Source organism: Mus pahari, chromosome 7, assembly GCF_900095145.1.
Source record: "Mus pahari chromosome 7, PAHARI_EIJ_v1.1, whole genome shotgun sequence".
Taxonomy (NCBI): domain Eukaryota; kingdom Metazoa; phylum Chordata; class Mammalia; order Rodentia; family Muridae; genus Mus; species Mus pahari.
The window spans coordinates 22985244-23002601 of record NC_034596.1 but is presented as its reverse complement, the minus strand read 5'-3'; the positions used below and the strand labels follow the sequence as shown (position 1 = coordinate 23002601).

The 17358-nt window shown below is 45.0% G+C and overlaps 1 protein-coding gene across 1 annotated transcript; it reads right to left on the bottom strand.

The window, feature by feature from the left end:
• Positions 1 to 6102: 6102 nt before the first annotated feature.
• Positions 6103 to 15639, bottom strand: Taf1b (TATA-box binding protein associated factor, RNA polymerase I subunit B). The gene is made up of 4 exons (XM_021202460.1): positions 15553 to 15639; positions 8683 to 8753; positions 7964 to 8186; positions 6103 to 6516 (listed from the first exon to the last, which is right to left on the bottom strand). The coding sequence occupies exons 1-4, from the start codon at positions 15603 to 15605 to the stop codon at positions 6315 to 6317; spliced, it is 549 nt and encodes a 182-aa protein (XP_021058119.1). The 5' UTR covers positions 15606 to 15639; the 3' UTR covers positions 6103 to 6314.
• Between the last annotated feature and the right edge of the window lie 1719 nt (positions 15640 to 17358).

Below are 17358 nucleotides of genomic sequence, written 5' to 3'. Positions count from 1 at the left end.
CTTGCTTTGTAGGTGGAGAACAAGCAAGGGCCAAATGAATTAGATGGCTCAAATGGCTCAAAGTTCATGTGTCAGTGACTCAGTTCTCACAGTGATTGCCCTGCACTGACCATTTCCCTTGCTTGAAAATCACAAATCTTTGCTTTCAATTTTATATGTCCTCTCTGGACCATGACTCCCAGCCCAGTGTCTGGGATACTGAGTGACATCTATTGATGCTAATTGGAATAGAGAATTACAGACTGGAGAGGGAGGGAGATGTAGGACATTTGGCAATAGACATCATCGAGGAGAAGCCTGTTTGAGGAACTTTGTGAAGGCTTTCTGGGAGCAGACAGTGCTTGGTCCGACTGAAGTGTGAGCACATGTTGTGTTACTGCTTTGGGTCAGGGAGCTCGCCCGGCAATGCTCAGCTTAGATATGCTTTAATCCTCTTTTAAAATATTTAGTCACTTTATCAGTCCTGATGTTTTGCAGGTATGTCTGTACACCACTTGTATGCCTGGTACCCACAGGGGCTAGAAGAGGCTGTCTGGTCCTCTAGAGCTGGAGTTACATATAGTTGTGAGCAGTCATGTGGGTGCTAGGAATCGAACCCAGGTCCTCTGGAAGAGCAGCCACACTCTTAATCAGTAGAGTCCATTTTGACTTAAATGTGTGGTGTGTCCTTGGTGCCCACCTTTGAAGCTGCCTGGACTCTTAGGAGTTCTAATTTTCTTAGCCCAGAGTCTCCTGGGCCCAGAGTCTCCTGGGCCGTGGGGACAACATGCTGAGCTGGCCTATCTGGTTTGTGACACTGAATTTATGTGTGCACAGCTGACCCGACCCTCACTCTCCAGTTGCTCTGTCTAGAGCGCCATATACTGCACAGATGTCATTTATTCATTGGCCACGTGTGTTCTGAGAACAAGGAGCTCTCCGCGAGGAGCTGAGGTGGAGAAGGTTGGCTGGAGATGACATCTAGGCAGGGTTTTCAGGGAGGAAAAGTATTCTTCCGGGAGAGGACAATCTTGACAGCAACTCTAGCCCTGGCAAGAGCCTAGGGCGATGAGATGTCACGGCTTGCCTGAGCTGAGCAAGCGCATGAGGCAGGAGAGGGAAGTGGTATAGGAGCCATGGTCCAGTGACAAGCCACTGGGCCTCTAGACAGCAAGGAGCCATCAGAAGATCTGGAGCCCCAGAGTGCTAGTAAATCTATTTTTGGAAAATTGCTGGCTGAGGTATGATAAGTGCCTGAAGAGACGGGAGGTTTTGCAATCCCCCTTGAAGAGTGGTAGAGTGTCTATCTGTGCTGGGCAGTGACACTGTGGGGCTGTGTTGGGGCAGGATGGAGACTGGACACAGGCAGGGAAGGCTAGAGTTAGAGCTTCAAGTAGGAGGGAGGGGACACCTCTGAGGGAGACCAGGTTTGGGGTGAAGGTGGGTGAGGGCCTGAGGATTTCTGTAGCTAGAGGCCGGTGTTCTCATCCACACCACCCCCAGATGAGAAAGGCAGTGAGTAAATGCAGCCCAGGGACTCTGGAGCCAGGCTGCCTGTGATCAGATCTTGGTTCTTTGGCTTCCTGTTTGATCCTAAGCGATCAATGGACTCAGTGTCTCAATAGCTCCACTCGTAAAATAAAGGGAGCCGCGTCACCATAGTTAAGAGGCATAAAAGAATGTGGTGCCATGTCAGAATAGGTAGAAGGCCGAGCAGTCTCACGAGTGGGGCCTTGGAACGCTACGTGGGAGACAGCTATTTGATGGCCACGAAAGCAATACCAGTTTCCCCATCTAATCTTAAAAGAACTGAGTGATTCCAAATCAGTACTTGGAAGGACACAGATGAGTCTGTTCATTAAACAAGCCAAGGGCCCTGCAGTGACTGAGGGGGTGAGGAGCAGTTAGCAAGGGCCCCCTTTCGTCATTACATAGTTGGAGCATCTACCAGCTACAGGGCTCTCTAAGGTGAAATGACCTTGTCCAGGAAGACACAGACAAGCAGACAGCACTAAATGCGCCAAGCAGGATGTACTGCAGGTACTGAGTAAATCAAAGACAGGAGTGTTCAGGTGCCAAGGAAAGGCCCAGGGACAAAGTCAGGGATGAGGGTACAGTGTGAGGCACCAGGGGAGGAGGCTGCCTACAGGATATTGCAGGGGACATACTCTATCCTACCTACTGGGTGAGCAGCAGGACCAGGACTCTGGGGAGAGTTCTTCTCTGCGTCCCCTTCCACAGATTCAGGGCTGCACTGTGGGAAGCATATTAGCTAGAGGATAGGGGCCATTAGAACCAAGCCACACTGGGCATGGAAGAGAGGACAGACTGCTCCAACCACAGAGACCTTTCCAGAAAGACTTTTCTTCTGATGTGAATTTCTCTCTTTTTCTTCCTTCCTTCCTTCCTTCCTTCCTTCCTTCCTTCCTTCCTTCCTTCCTTCCTTCCTTCCATTCTCTCTCTCTCTCTCTCTCTCTCTCTCTTTCTATATATCCTGTTTTGTTCCCAGAATTCCAAGAGGCAACCAATACTGTAGGTCACAGGGTCAAGCAGCTTACTAACAGGCAGGAATTCTTATTTATTTATTTGTTTATTTATTTATTTATTTATTTAAGATTTACTTTATGTATATAAATACACTGTCACTGCCTTAACCCACACCAGAAAAGAGCATCAGATCCCATTACAGATGGTTGTGAGCTGTCATGTGGTTGCTGGGGATTGAACTCAGGACCTTTAGAAGGTCAGTTAGTACTCTTAACTTCTAAGCCATCTCTCCAGCCCACTGGTGTGAATTTCCAAGAAGAGAAAACTACAAACATCTTCCACTCTCCTGTTGCTTTTAGCATTGGGTTTAGTTTTCTTCCTAGGATTTTGGAATCTCTCTTCCCTGCCCCCACCCCAACCTCTGCTCTGGTGTATTTAGCCAGGCAAGCCAGTGAGCCCTGGGGAACCACCTGTCTAGCATTAGGGTCACAGCTGTGTGATGCAGGCTAAGCTTTTCCCTGGAAGCTGGGGATCCCAACTCAGCTTCTTGAATTTATGCAGCAGGCACTCCCACCACCCAGCCAACTCCCCAGCCCAATCCCGGGAGCTTTAACACTAAGAGACTGACTATCTTTTCCACTTTATGTGATACTTAATTGCATAATGTAGTTAATGTGAGCAACTGTGTGGTGATAACATGAGTGACCATTTGGTTTTTAAAGTCCCTGGGGAGTAGTCCTGAGCCACCCAGTTCGTTGCAAAGATTCATAAGGCACGCACTGATTGATCCAGAAGGAAATGCCCTAGAAGAGCAAATGGCCAGTGAGCCAAACACAGGCTGTTCATTTACTGAGTCTTCTTGGCCACTGGTGTTAGCAGGTCAGCCTGGCACGCCACAAGGGCAGCAAACAATTGAACACACAGTAAGAACTCCTTGAGTGTGTTTTGTAAGAGACTGAATTGTGTGAGTTTACTCAGCTTTCAAGAACTCAGAGGCATTATAAGTTAAACAAGCCAACAACCCCAAAACTAAACAACCTCATCAGCTACTTGGAATTAGCATCTCCACTATTAACTACTACAACATTCAAGTACCTCATGTAACTTTTACAGCAGCCATGCTTAGGAGCTCTGCTCAGAGTCTTCTGGGAGATCTGGGTGCAGAGCCCCTTCCTAGTGTCTTTCTGCGTCTACACAGTTGAATACATGCCAGTGAATGGGGCTGCAGTGTATGGCTAAGAACTATAGACATTCTACAGGTGAACTCACCATCTGTTGGCTGCCAGGAGGCAGGGGCTGGGTCCTGGCCTTTCCTCCTCCATTTCAGCTTTTGAAGTGGTTCCTCTACTATGTGTCAATGGCAAGCTGGCTCGTTGTGTGCCCTCAAAAGCTGCCCCTCGAGGGGGTGAGGCTCTTCACCCACCTGAGCCAGCACTGCAGTCCCAGAGAATGCCCACTGTTCCTGTGCATGAAAGCCAGCACTGTAGGAAGGTTTTCTTTTTTAAGCTTCCAACTACAGAAGAACACATGTATTTCAGGGTGGAGAGGTTACTAAGAGTAGACAGCGGCATGCTGGATTCTGCAGAGGAAGCGTCTGAGTTGTCTCAATGCACATGGTTGTGTTTGTGAACTGAAATGGTCAGGATCCATTGGTGAGATTAAAACACAGGAGAGTCGGGGTCTTTTTTGCATGGTAGCTTGCTTGCATCATCAGCTTTGAAATCTTTACATCTCTGAGGCTGAGTGAATTGGTTCCTTAGGTGTTGGGACAATATGTGCTGCTCCGGACCCAAGCCCCTGTGCCCAAGGGTCAGTGCACTTGACTGTGAGGTGAGGAGCCCCAGTGCTTCCCGTCCGGGCTACGTGGCCATTTTGGGTCTCACTCCTATTGACTGGGTCAGAGCTGAGGACTGTCACAGCCCAATCGATGGAAGCTGAACTCACTTCTCTGAGTGATGGAAACATGATGAGATCTTAAGAAATCTAAGACCAAACAAAAGAAAACTCCAGAATGTCCCTTATGAACAGGGAACAGAGACTCACTAACAAACTGTTAGCTTATTAGCTATGCCTCTAATGTCCAGCTTCCTTAGGAAGCCCAAGAGGACCGCGTTGTAGCTCCCTTGGGCTACATATCAAAATGTTGTCTTAAGCAAATCTAAAAACATATTTTCCAGAAATTAGACTTAATGTATAAAACAGATGCTGGATTAGGGCCAAGTGAGGGGTACCCTAGGAATGAAAGGTTGATTTAACATTTGAAATTCAGTCAATGTAAACTATATTAACTAACTATAATGAGACCATGGGATTCCCCTCAGAGATGCCAAAAAGCAGTTCTTTACAAAAGACAGGACTCATTACTGATTGCCAAATCCAAACCTGAAACTGAGCAAATGCAAAACAAATTTACTCAGGCATTCGTTGATATTTTCTCCAAAGCTTCTTGTGACAAACACAGGATGAAGCCCCAGTTCTTACCATGGGTTGGATGACATAGCCTCCTCTCCTGTCCTGTCGGTTGTACTCTTACTCCAGAATAACCTTTCCTGTGAACCCAGCCCGTTCCCTTTATTGTACTTCATGCTAGTTGGTATCTGTTCAGACATTACCTCCCTGGAAGGCCCTCCTCTGTCATGCTTTGTAGAGTATGTCATCTTATCACGGTTACCCCACCCCCCACCCCGTTACCTGTCATAAGACATACTTTCTATCAGCTCCCAACTAGATCACATGACCCTTAAAGCAGGCAGGTTGCTTGGTGCTTTACCTCTGATGCCTAGCTCTTGACCAGAACATGACAGCTCTCAGTGTGCATTGAGAAAATGGACTCTGAGTAGGAATGGCGGCTTCCCAATATCCTCCCCGGGTGCTATGCTTCTCTAAAACCCCCTCCAGTCCCCTATGAGGGACAGCACTTCATGTCCTTTCGGCTTGGCCTCTGGATTTCCTTAGTCTTTGCCTAGTGTTCTGCCAGCACCTTTGCTATGTTAAATAAACTGTCCCTTTGCCCATAGCACGCTCGGCGTGTCACCCAGGTTGCTGTGTGTGCGGGGATGATGCTCTCCTTCTCCCCGGCCTTCTAGTTTGAGATATACTTAGAAGGTTTTCCCCAACCCCAGGGTCATAGAGGCATCCATACTGTTTCCTTAGAATACTTACACATATGTGTAAGTGGATGATTATGTTGTTTAGACTTTTGGTCAATCTGGGATTAAGTTTATAAAGAGTAAGGAATAATCTAATATAAGAAAGTAAATTCAAAGCTGGGCGTGGTGGCGCACGCCTTTAATCCCAGCACTCAGGAGGCAGAGGCAGGTGGATTTCTGAGTTCGAGGCCAGCCTGGTCTACAGAGTGAGTTCCAGGACAGCCAGGGCTATACAGAGAAACCCTGTCTTGAAAACAAAAACAAAAAAAACAAACAAAAAAAAAGAAAGTAAATTCAAAGCCAATCACACTGGTGCGTGCTTATACTCCTAGATTCAAGATGGAGAGGCACTGAGGCCAGCCTGGGCTACAATAGTGAGTTCCAGCTTAGCCTGAGCTACATTCCCAGGTCTAGCCTGAACTAGTTTCTATCTTGGAAAGAGAAAGTGTAAAAACAAAGTTTAACTTTAAAATACAATGAATACAAGTTTCCAGGTGTCATTTACTTATGTATTACTTATTTTAATTTTCTGAAAAAATATTTATGAAAGTAATTCAAAGCATTTCTTCCAATGCATATAAAGACACATGCCAAGGTGTATGACTGTTCAACAGTAGACTTCACACAATTCCCTGGAATGCAGCACTAAGACGCCCTTGTCCTAAGGGTGCCTGTCAAAGCAAGCCCCTCTCTGGCTTCTTAGTGTCTTCTTTCTTTCTTGGATCTTGAGCTCTTTTTTGATTCGTTGTATTTTTTTTCAAAAAGTTTCTTTTCAAGTAAGCTCACTTCTTCATGGAGAGCAGATGTCTTTATTCTCAGTAAGAAGGAGAAGATGTTTAGTATAAACTGGTAACTCAAAGAAAAATTTGATTCTTCGTAAGTTGTCACATGTTTACAATAGCTAGAATGGAAAGAGGAAAAGGCACATTATCTTTAAATAGTAATTCAGAAGCTCTGGCACCCCCTGCACTGCACCCCTGGATCCCTTCACCAGTAGATACAGCTAGCTTTAAACAGAATTATGAGTTAGAGGGAAACTTGGGAACTCTGCTGAAGCTCCTTAATTATACAAAGAGAAAATTGTTCACATTGTCCATGATCACTATGGTGAACAGGGAGGACCCACTGTATCAATCTCTATTTCTGAAATGCTTGAACTAGCCCATGCCAAGTTTAAAGAAAGGTAAACACCAAACACTTGGAGCACTGTCATCCATGTTATATGTGTGGCCCTAAATTCCTGCGTTTATTTTATTTTATTATTTTATATTTATTTCATAACTATTTTACCTTCATTTATGTATATGTATCACATGCACACCTGATGCCCATGGAAGTCAGAAGAGAACATTGGATCCCCTGGGGCTGGAGTTACAGATGGTTATGAGCTACCAAGTGAGTGCTAGGAACAGAATCTGGGTCCTCTGTGAGAGCAACAAGTGCTCTTGAGCCATCTCTCCAGCCCTGGTGGTTTTGTTTATTTGTTTGTTGTTTTTGTAGGAATGAAAAATCCCCCAGTCACCACTTACACTAAACAAGCATAATTCCTAATTACACTTAAACATATGCCCTTATGCCCACAGGTAAGTGTAGTCCTCCTCCTCCTCCTCCTCTTCCTCCTCCGCCTCTTCCTCATCATCATCATCATCAAGGAAATTTCTCTTTGCAACAGATGGAGACTATTACAGAAAGTCACAACCAATCAAAGTGCAGAGGTGTGGAGCCCAGTCCTAATGGATGCATCCCCCAGGCGCTCCAGCCCCTGAGGCTCAGGGCACATAGCAGAGGAGGAGGACAGGGATTGCAGGAAGCAGAGGACCAGGACTTTGCTGTGACACTGTATCTCCTTCTAATGTCAGAAGCGACACACATAATGCCTCACACACATGGCTGCCTAAACCAGAACTGAACAAGGACAATGACAACAGAGAGGCCTAAGTGGATGGGGAACCCATGAGGCCTTAGCCCTACACAAAGAACTATAGGCAACTGAGGAATGCTGAGAATGGGGGAGAGTAGACTTCCCCGAGGAAAAGCTTGAGCAACTAGTTATTCAACAGCGAATGGTCATACGGATAATATTGTACAGACTGAGCAGGGTGTATTTATTTAAGTATTATGACAAATGTATGTATACCCATGCGTGTATGTAACAATTCATGGAAAAGAAAACAAGGTAGTGCATTTGAAAGACCAAGAGGTAGATGGAAGGGTTTGGAGGGAAGAAAGGGAGATGGGAAATGGTGTAATTATATTATAACCTCAAAAAGGAAGAGAAAGGAACTCTTCAGGCTGAGTTGGAGATTTCATCACACCTCAGGCTTTTGGAGTTTTAAAAACATGCGTACCTTTTGCAGAACTTCTGGGTACTGAGCCAATACAGGGAGTTCTTGGTTTTCAAGGACTGGCCTTTCGTTATCAGGAGTCCCTGGAGGCTATGTCCATGGAAACAAGGGCTATCAGTGCCTTCTTCAGTCCAGTTGAACTGAAAACTTGAAGGGGCCTGCTTTTCAACCACGGGTGATGAACCAACCAGGGCACTAAATTGTTTCTGAAGATTCTCCACCATTTCTGGAGATGGAGGGAAGAGACAAATGTTACTGCACAAGGAAAGCCTGTAGTCACGGGAATGGGTTGCTTTAGGGGGGACACTCCGGGGCCACCTCCCTCCCTCCCTCAGCCTCCTGAGTGCACATTCACACACAGCGCGTTTCTTAACTGCAGGAACATACGTCGAAGCATTAGGTGAGGCTGGAGCTGCATGAGGGGCTCAGGAAGTTACTTAATGATGATTTAAAAAGAGCACAGGACGATCTCAGGGCTTCCTGACGGAGCTCTCACAGTCACGGAAACAGAGGACCTTGGTTTTGCAGGGAAATTGAGCTCTGCTATGAAGGAGCAGGCAAGTTTCCAGGACTTCTATGTGACTTCTCCTTTGGAAGGAGATATAATCGAGAGCATCCGCACCGAGTGGAAAGTATGTGCATGCCCTTGCTTTTCGTGTGGAGATGGTTGGTACTGCCAACGGTGCTACTACCTGGCACAGAAATGAAACCATCAGACTCACCTCTTCTCTTATATACGACTGACTTATCGATGTGTGAACGGTAGAGTGGCCTTTTGGTTTTCCAAGTATACCTGTACAAGGCGGAACAGAAGTGAAGCAGAATGAGAAGCCGGTGCCAGAGCTCGGAGACAGAGGGAGGACCTGAAACTCAGCAGCTCTGGGTGCTTGTCTACACTCCCTCAGTGCTTCTGTTCCAGAAGGAAACACCCAGAGAGAGCAGCAGACCAGCGGTGTGCTCCTCCCAGGAGTCAAGGACCTTTTAGGATCTGTATTCAGAACACAGCAGAGTCGACTGCCATCACCGTGTGGCACTCCTTTGCTCTTTACTCTCATTGCTGTTTCTCTTTGCCCCAAACGCTCATAACCAAGGGCTGTGCCTCCTATGTGTATGGGTGTTTCTAGAAACCCATACAAAATAGAAGGTGAGTACCTGTCACTCTGGTACCCAATGCCTGGAAACCACCCTCTTCCTGCTGAAAATAAGAAGGAAAGATCCAGATTCTAGCAAAACAGACCTAAGAATCTTCTGAGAGAAGGCCAGTTAGGCATGTTCACTGCAGAGGGGGTGCTGGGATGATCTGGTCCACAGGGTACCCCCCTCCCACTCCCAGCCAAAGGCTAAGTGCTATCTGGTTTCCTACGATTGACTGGTGACCATTTCTGGTCCAGGCAGCCATCAGTACTGCCCAGCAGAGGATGCCACTGAGGGACAACATAACTTGATGTTTTCAAAGTTCATTTCCATTCTCCTGTACTTCAATAGGAGCCTTCCAGAAACCACAGTTAAAAAAAAATCCACCTTCTTGATTCAGGCTACTAAAAAATTAATAATAAAGACACCACGGTGCAGAAGACGACACTGAGTCAGAGGAGCAGCTCAACTTCTGCATGTGTCCAGCAGCCCGAGTGACTATGAAGGTCCTAGAACTGTCTCTGTCTCCTTTATGCTCTCTAGGGCACACAGTAGGCATTCAACTTGAGTGGGATTTTTTGTTTGTTTTCGTAGAATTATATAATTTTAATGCCTCTATGCTTCTCATAAGATGTGTGGTCAAGGTCTTCCCATTCATGTCTACATTCCCCAACACCCACTATAGCTATATATTTTTTCTTTTCATTAGTTTACTTATTTATTCATTCACTTCGCATCCTGATCACAGCCCCTCCTCCGAGGCCCCACCACCTCACTCGGTCCCTCCCCCAGCTTCTCTCTCTTCATCTCTGAGAAGAGGGACACCCTCTCCCCACCCCCAGTACAAACAATCTTGGTACCTCAAGTACATCCTCTCCCACTGAGGCCAGACAAGGTGGCCGGTCCAGTTAGGGGCACAGGGTCCACAGGCAGGCGATAGAGTCAGGGTAAGCCCACTCCAGTTGTTGGGGGACCCACATGACTACCAAGGTGCACATCTGCTACATATGTGTCGGGGGCCTAGGTCTAGCCCTTGTATGCTCTTTGGTTGGTGGCTCAGTCTCTGGGAGCCCCCAAGGATCCAGGTTAGTTGATTCTGTTGGTCTTCTTGTAGAGTCCCTGTCCTCTTTAGGTTCCTTGTTAATAATAGATGGGATGGCACACAGTAGGCATTCAACTTAAGTATTCATTAATAATGGACTAGATGATTACATGGGTCCACAAACACATTTAGCATCTGTGCCCTGTTTCCTGCTCTTACAGGGCTGTTCTGAGGACTAAGTTACATCGTATTTGTGAGGCTTGCAGTGGTGGTGACACATGCCTTTTATCCCAGTACTCAGAATGCAGAGGCGAGTGCCAGGCCAGCCGGAGCTATATCTATATCATGGTGAGACTATATCTTAAAAAAAAAAAAAAAAACAAAACTGTTGTGCTGCTATGTGCTGCAGAGAGTGGTGGTACAGCCCTGTATCCTCAGTACTCAAGAGGCTGAACAGCAGCCTGAGCTATACAGTGAATTGAGGCCAGCCAGGCCTACATGAGATTCTGTCCTAACAAGAGAAACAACCACCAAATAATATTAGACAAACTGTTCAATCACTGAGATATGGCACATCTAGTGTCAGGCAAAGGGCCTGGCTCTCAGGTACTCATGAGTCAACCAGAACTTTCTAGAAAAGACACTGAGTAGGAAGCCAGAAACAAATATCTCTATTTACCTTTAAAACTCAACAATTGGTAATTTCCCCTAATATTTAAATGTTAGTTAAGAAAAATATATGTAAAGATACAACTTAGTAACAAGATTTATTAACAAATGATCACTTCAACCAATTTAAGAACAGAGATTTTTCCTCAGACATTAAAAAAATTCAAATTAGCACAATTGTGATTATATAGGAAATGTTAATTTTTTACTTTGAATTTTACAGTGATTTAAAATGTTAAGAATAGAAAATTCTCTCTTTGAAGGCTAGATGCCCCAGTGTAGGGGACTGCTAGGCAGGGGGAGTGGGAGTGGGTGAGGGAACACCCTCATATAAGCAGGGGGAGGGGATAGGGGGCTCTCAGAGGGGAAACCAGGAAAAGGGATAACACTTGAAATGTAAATAAAGAAAAGAAAAAAAGAAAAAGAAACTGACTTTCTGAATAAGGTATGATTTCAAACAACAATAAAATTAAGATAAGTAATCTTACAAAAAAAAAAGAACAGAAAATTCTTTAAGCATCAGAAGTAGACATAGAGTCAATATTATATAAGACTGTCTTCCTGTAATTATGTGTAAACTAAATTTAGGTAAATTATACCACACTTAAAACATCAACGAGGTTGTCATTTAGATCTGTGGTGAATTTTTTAAATTATATTTTTAATTATTATTCCTTATTTAAAATAACTTTTAAAAATTATCATTTATTTTCTTATAAGTGTCCTGTCTAGTCAAGTCCTCAGGGATGCCCACTGTTAAGCTTTCCTTGGGAGTGACAGTTCTGGACAGGTGTCTCTTGTGCACTGATAATGCAGATCTAAACAAGTGGCCACCACAATCGAGGAGGCATTACTACCATCCTCAGGTCACGCCCCAAGAAGATGCGTTGGAGATTGAGGTTTACAGTGTTCCAACTGTTTGGACAGCTTCCTGAAATGCAGTCTTCTCCGGATGTTTGTCTTCCTTTGCCTGCTTTTCACAGTACACAAAGTTCTCAAACAGACACACCACAAAGGCCTAGGGACTCTAGCTAGACCCTATCTAGATGCTCCCCTCTTTTGACATGGTTTGTTTCACTGACTGAAAAGAAAATTAAGGTATAATTTACATATAATGAAACCTCTTTCTGGACACTTCCAATTAGCATTCACACACAGCTGTGTAATCAGCACTGTGACTAATACACAGAACAGTCCCATCGTTCCAAAAGCCAGGCCCTTTGTAGTCAGTCTCCTCCACACCCTTGATCTTGGGCAACCACGGTCTTTATCCTCTAAGCTTGGCCACTGGGGAATGTTGTATAAATAGACACACGATGCAGGGAGTCACACTGCTGGCTGTGTCAGAGGGCTTTGCTTTATGCTGCTCAGTGGGCTGCATGGCACGGATATGCCAGCTATTCATCTCATCACTAGCAAACGTCACTACAAACATTTCTATATGGATTTCTACAGAAGTAAACATTTTTATTCTACTTGAACTTTTTTCTTTTTTCCTAAAAAGTTTTTATTAGACATTTTCTTTATTTACATTTCAAATGTTATCTCCTTTCCTAGTTTTCCCTCTGAAAATCTCCTATCCCCTCCCCCGCCCTGGTCCCCAACCCACCCACTCCCACTTCCTGGCCCTGGTATTCCCCTATAACCTTCACAGGACCAAGGGCCTCTCCTCCCATTGATGACCGACTAGGCCATCCTCTGCTACATATATAGCTAGAGCCACAAGTTCCACTATGTGTATTCTTTGATTGGTGGTGTAGTTCCAAGGAGCTCTGGGGGTACTGGTTAGTTCATATTGATGTTCCCTCCTTGAACTTTTCAAAGTAGCTGTACCATTTCATACCCCTACACTTAGCAGGAGTGACTACAGTCTGAAAGTAGAGCCCTTCTAATTACAGTAGGCGTCTCTTGTGTATCCTGCACATCTTTAGCTTTTTTCATTTGAAAACTTGACTTGTTTTCCTATTTTTATCTTTATATTTTATATATAAAAATTTTCATCAGATATCTCCTTCTGATATTCATCAGATATTCAGTAGATCTGCGCTCGCTCTCTCTCTCTCTCTCTCTCTCTCTCTCTCTCTCTCTCTCTCTCTCTCTCTCTCTCTTCTTTTCCCTCAAGATGAGCAACGGGTGCCCTGGAGTCCGCTATGCAGACCTTGAACCCATAGAGATTCACCTACCTCTGCCTCTCGGGTGCTGGGATTAAAGGTGTGCACTTGGGTCCAGCTTCCAATTACTTTCTCTAAGCCCAGGAGAAATCCTTACTTCTAAAGTCCAATTTACCAATTTTTCTTTTATGGATCATGCTTTTAATTTTATATCAAAGAAATTTTTAGCTAACCCAAAAGATCAGCAGGCCTTTTCTTTTATCTTTCATCTTTCTTCCCTCTCTTCCTCGTGGTGTGTGTGTGTGTGTGTGTGTGTGTTTGTGTGTGCATGTACAGGCCAAAAGTCAATCGTAGGGGCCATTTCACCTTGCTTTTGAGGTAGGGTCTCTCATGGGGACCCAGAGCTTGCTGATTAGGTTAGACTGGGCAGCCAGCAAGCCCTAGGGATCCTCCTGTCTCTGTCTCCCCAGTGTTGGGATTCCAGATGTCCATCACTATATCTGGCTTTAACATGGGTGCTGGGGATTAGAACTCATGTTCTAATGCTTGCTAGCTGTGCCATCTTCCCCAGCCCGGCAATGAGGTTTTCTTCATGTGCTTTTAAATTTTTATCCAGGTTCTTCTCAACCCCTGTGATAAACTGTCAGCCATCGAGGCAGCCTACTAAGCTGTTTTTTATACTATTGTTTTTACTAGTATTTTTACTAGTAACGTAGTATGCTTAACTGCAGAAAATATGTTAATGAGCATCTGACAACCCAAAAGATGATGCCTAGAATAACAGGGAGGCTTGGGTTCTATCCCAAGTAAAATAAATAAATAAACTAAGATTAGATAGATAGGTAGGGAGATAGACAGATAGATAGATAGATAGGATAGGTAGATAGATAGATAGATAGATAGATAGATAGATAGATAGATAGATTAAAAAACCTTTAGAAAGGAAGGCAGAAAATAAAAGTTTATGTGAAAATGGGTTGTCATAGATGATATCAAGAAGCAGGTGTTCAGCATGCCTAGGAACGCTGTGCCCACACATCAGGTGTCAGTGAGTGACATCAGTTATATGCCAGCCACCACTGCCTGTGTGTATTAACACTGTGTAGAGGATGGCTTTGGTACAGGATCCTATAGACAACCTCTTCCCTAGGTCTAATGTCTCTCTGGAAAATGGATTTTTATAAATACACTAACTCCCTTTTGCTGCTAAACACTCCCCTAAAGTAGCTACTGTCAGTACTTTTAGACATGCAACTGACTCTCCACTGCGGCAATGAACTGGGAGTGTCTGAAATGTAAGGTGGTGACCTGCTGGGGCAAGTCAAGGAGTCTGCACAGCATGGCCCTGCAACACCCAGCCCTCAGGATCAGCAAAGTCACCCAGCTGACACCACAGAAAGAGGCTGACTCCCCAAGTGCCCAGGACAAGCCTTACTCATCTATCTACAGAACAGGAGGACCCAACAAAGAAGAGGAAGCATGTCGGCCCTGGGAATCAGTGGGCTGTCAGAGCACACTCCACACCCTGTCCTCTACTGTCTTGACCTGAGCCCACCTACCTGTCAGAATGCATTCTCCCCACCGCTCTGTGCTCAGAGCCTGCCTAGCAAAAACCTGTCACTCCTCCTTTTGCAAGGAACGTTTTCTTCATGGTGCTTTATCTGCCTTTGAACAATTTTCTCTGAAGTTTAGGGGAAAAATAAATTCTTTACCTTGAAACTTGAAAATGGTTTCTTAATAGTCTATGAGGGCCAGCCATCCCTGATTTGCTCAGCAGGGAACTAAAGTGACTTACCATTTCAAACAACTTTAGAAACTTCCTTTTCTCAAATGATATAAAATGACTTGATGATATCAGGGTCAGTGTAAATTTACATAAACAGATGGTGGCTTTCCTTCTGTCTGTGGGACTCAGAGTTTTAATAGAAATGAATCTGTGCTGGAGATCAGTGGAGAGGTGCTCCCTATTAAATAGATAATGCTTGGAAATTTATCAATGAACTGAGTTTAAGCTGGGGTAAGCAGGTGATGTCACAGAGTGGGTCTGTGAGGACTGAGACATCACACTTCTGTCCCTAAAGCAACACTCTTCCTGCTGCACAGACATGGCCCTAGCCCTGAGCTGTGCTCCAGGAACAAGCGCTGAGGGTAATGGGGATCAACGCCCACTGTCTGTCCTCCTCTGGTTTTCTCAGAGGTCAACCTTCCAATCACACATGGCACAGGAGAACACTTATAATCTCTGCAATACTGGGACACACACGGCAAAGGACCGGGTTTGAGAAAAAAACACGGGGGAGAATAGTGCACACGCAGGCCAGGCTCACACAGACTGCACAAACCCAAGTGCCAAGTACAGCGTGGTACCTAGGCTAGATCCTAGAGCAGAGAGAGGTTAGAAAGAGAAAAACGGGGAAATCTAAAAGCAAATGTGTTTAATTAGGAGTGATATAAGACAGTAAGGAGTGGGGTTGGAGGAGGATGTGTGAGGTCCTGAGCTGGAATCCCAACCCCAGGGAAAAAACTAACTAGAATATACAGGACCAACATTTCTAGAAAAGGTCACATGCTGCGAAGCACACACTGACAGATGTGGAGCTGAGGACACAGCAGGGCACAGAGGACAGAGGACATACCTGGCCCTTGCTTCTTCCCATTTTCGTCTTTTCTCTTCAAAAGTTTTCTTCATAACTTGGTACCATTTTCTGAAATCAAACTGGGGCGTGTCTGAAAGAAATGAAATCCATGTTCAGTAGTGGAATCCATCACATCAAAACAACACCCATCATTCACATCTGAGTTTATTCCTAAACAGAACATTTATATAACGGTTCCTGAGAAGAGGAGCAGATCCGCCGTCTTTCTCTGCTGTAAGGTACGACAATGTTGTGGCTCACAAGACTGTTCTGAAACTGTCTTTTTACACATTCCTCCTCAGCTTTGAAGGCTTTACTGCCTCCCGGAGAAGAGATCACACACTTTGCTAGCTGCTGCACAACCGTCCTGTCCTTCCACATCTCACACCCAGCATGCCCAGCCCAGTCCGCCCAGCCCAGTCCGGGTAGTACTCCAACACACTTAGGCATTGTGTTGATAAGCAAGTGACTGATAAGCATGTGGAGTGGTGCTATGGTGCATGAGTCCCATTCTCCTCAGGACCTATGTCTGGTCTTCCTACTCTTAATTCAGAGGTTCTGCCCATGAGAACAAAAGAGGACTGAGTGAGGAGCTGAAGTGTGTTTGAGACACAGGCTAGAGAGACAACAGACCAAGGCATGGCAGTATAAACAGGATACTGTCCATTATCCTTCATAAGAATGACCTCATTAGTGTCTAATTACAAATCTTTTCCAATGGTCCATATAACCAAATGGCATAGCCCTGTAGGCCACACAGCCAGAGGGGCTGGGTGAACTCGCCGGAGAGCTGTGAAGGCAGAGGACAGCTAACAGTAAATCAACTCCGGGTTCTCTCAGCCCCAATCTCTTGACATCACCTCTAGCATTCAAGGAACATGAGAAGCATCTAGTTCAACCCTATGTATGTGTTCCTGTAAGCATGGGACAGTAAGAAGTGCTCAACTTCTCATATGTTATGGAAAATATATGTTATGAAAAACATAAATGAACTGAGAACATTAAACTCAAACTCCTAAAACTAATGAAGAAAAATCCTCCTGCAAACGGCACTACATCTGGATGTAAGAACTCTTATAGACACAAAACTGCACTGAGTTATTCTTGGGCCAACAACGCTTTTCCATATCAGATAAAAAACAAATATGAACTGAAACTGTAGCAACCAGATTCTAAGCCACCTACTTGGGAGGCTGAAGCAGGAGGACCTTAAGTCAAGTACAAAGTGACACACACCAACCTGGACAATTTACTGAGCTCTTACCTTAAAAAATAAAATAAAGCAAAAAGAAGCTGAGGATATAGCTCAGTGGAAGAGAGCTGATGAAGCCATGCATGAAGCTCTATATCCAACACATAGTAACTATCTGTCTGTTTACAAAGTGTTTGCCAGATAACCATGTCAGAGTTTACAAACACAGGCAGTCCAGCAAGGACACATGTGCTTAGGCCATTACTTATAATCCCACGGGCTAAATATCCAGTAGAGTCTAGACAGCAGCAATGGTGGCAGGCTTTGGAAGGGGGAGCTGGTGGGTAGTGAGTGGGTGTGGAGAACAGGCAGAACACTGCTCACAGGAGAATAAAGAGGCACTTGCTAAGTCTGAAGGGCTGTGGGGATATGAANCAAGAGCACTTCACATAGAGGGGCCAGCACAGCCAGCCACAGAAACCACGCTGTTGCGGAAGTTCCTGGTCTAGTCTGGCTCGTGTGCAGCGAGCGTGAAACAACAGCAAGAGAACATGTGGGTCTTGACCACAGACATCACCCAAGTCTCTTGGCAGCCACAGACACTACATTTAGAT

Bases quoted from the DNA above. Each gene is read 5' to 3' on its own strand.
- Taf1b (XM_021202460.1), bottom strand. From the start codon at position 15,605: ATGAAGAAAACTTTTGAAGAGAAAAGACGAAAATGGGAAGAAGCAAGG. The intron at 8,187-8,682 runs GTGAGTCTGATG...CTCCATCTCCAG, and splicing joins AGTCGTATATAAGAGAAGAG to AAATGGTGGAGAATCTTCAG. The intron at 6,517-7,963 runs GTACGCATGTTT...TTTCCATTCTAG, and splicing joins ACCCAGAAGTTCTGCAAAAG to CTATTGTAAACATGTGACAA.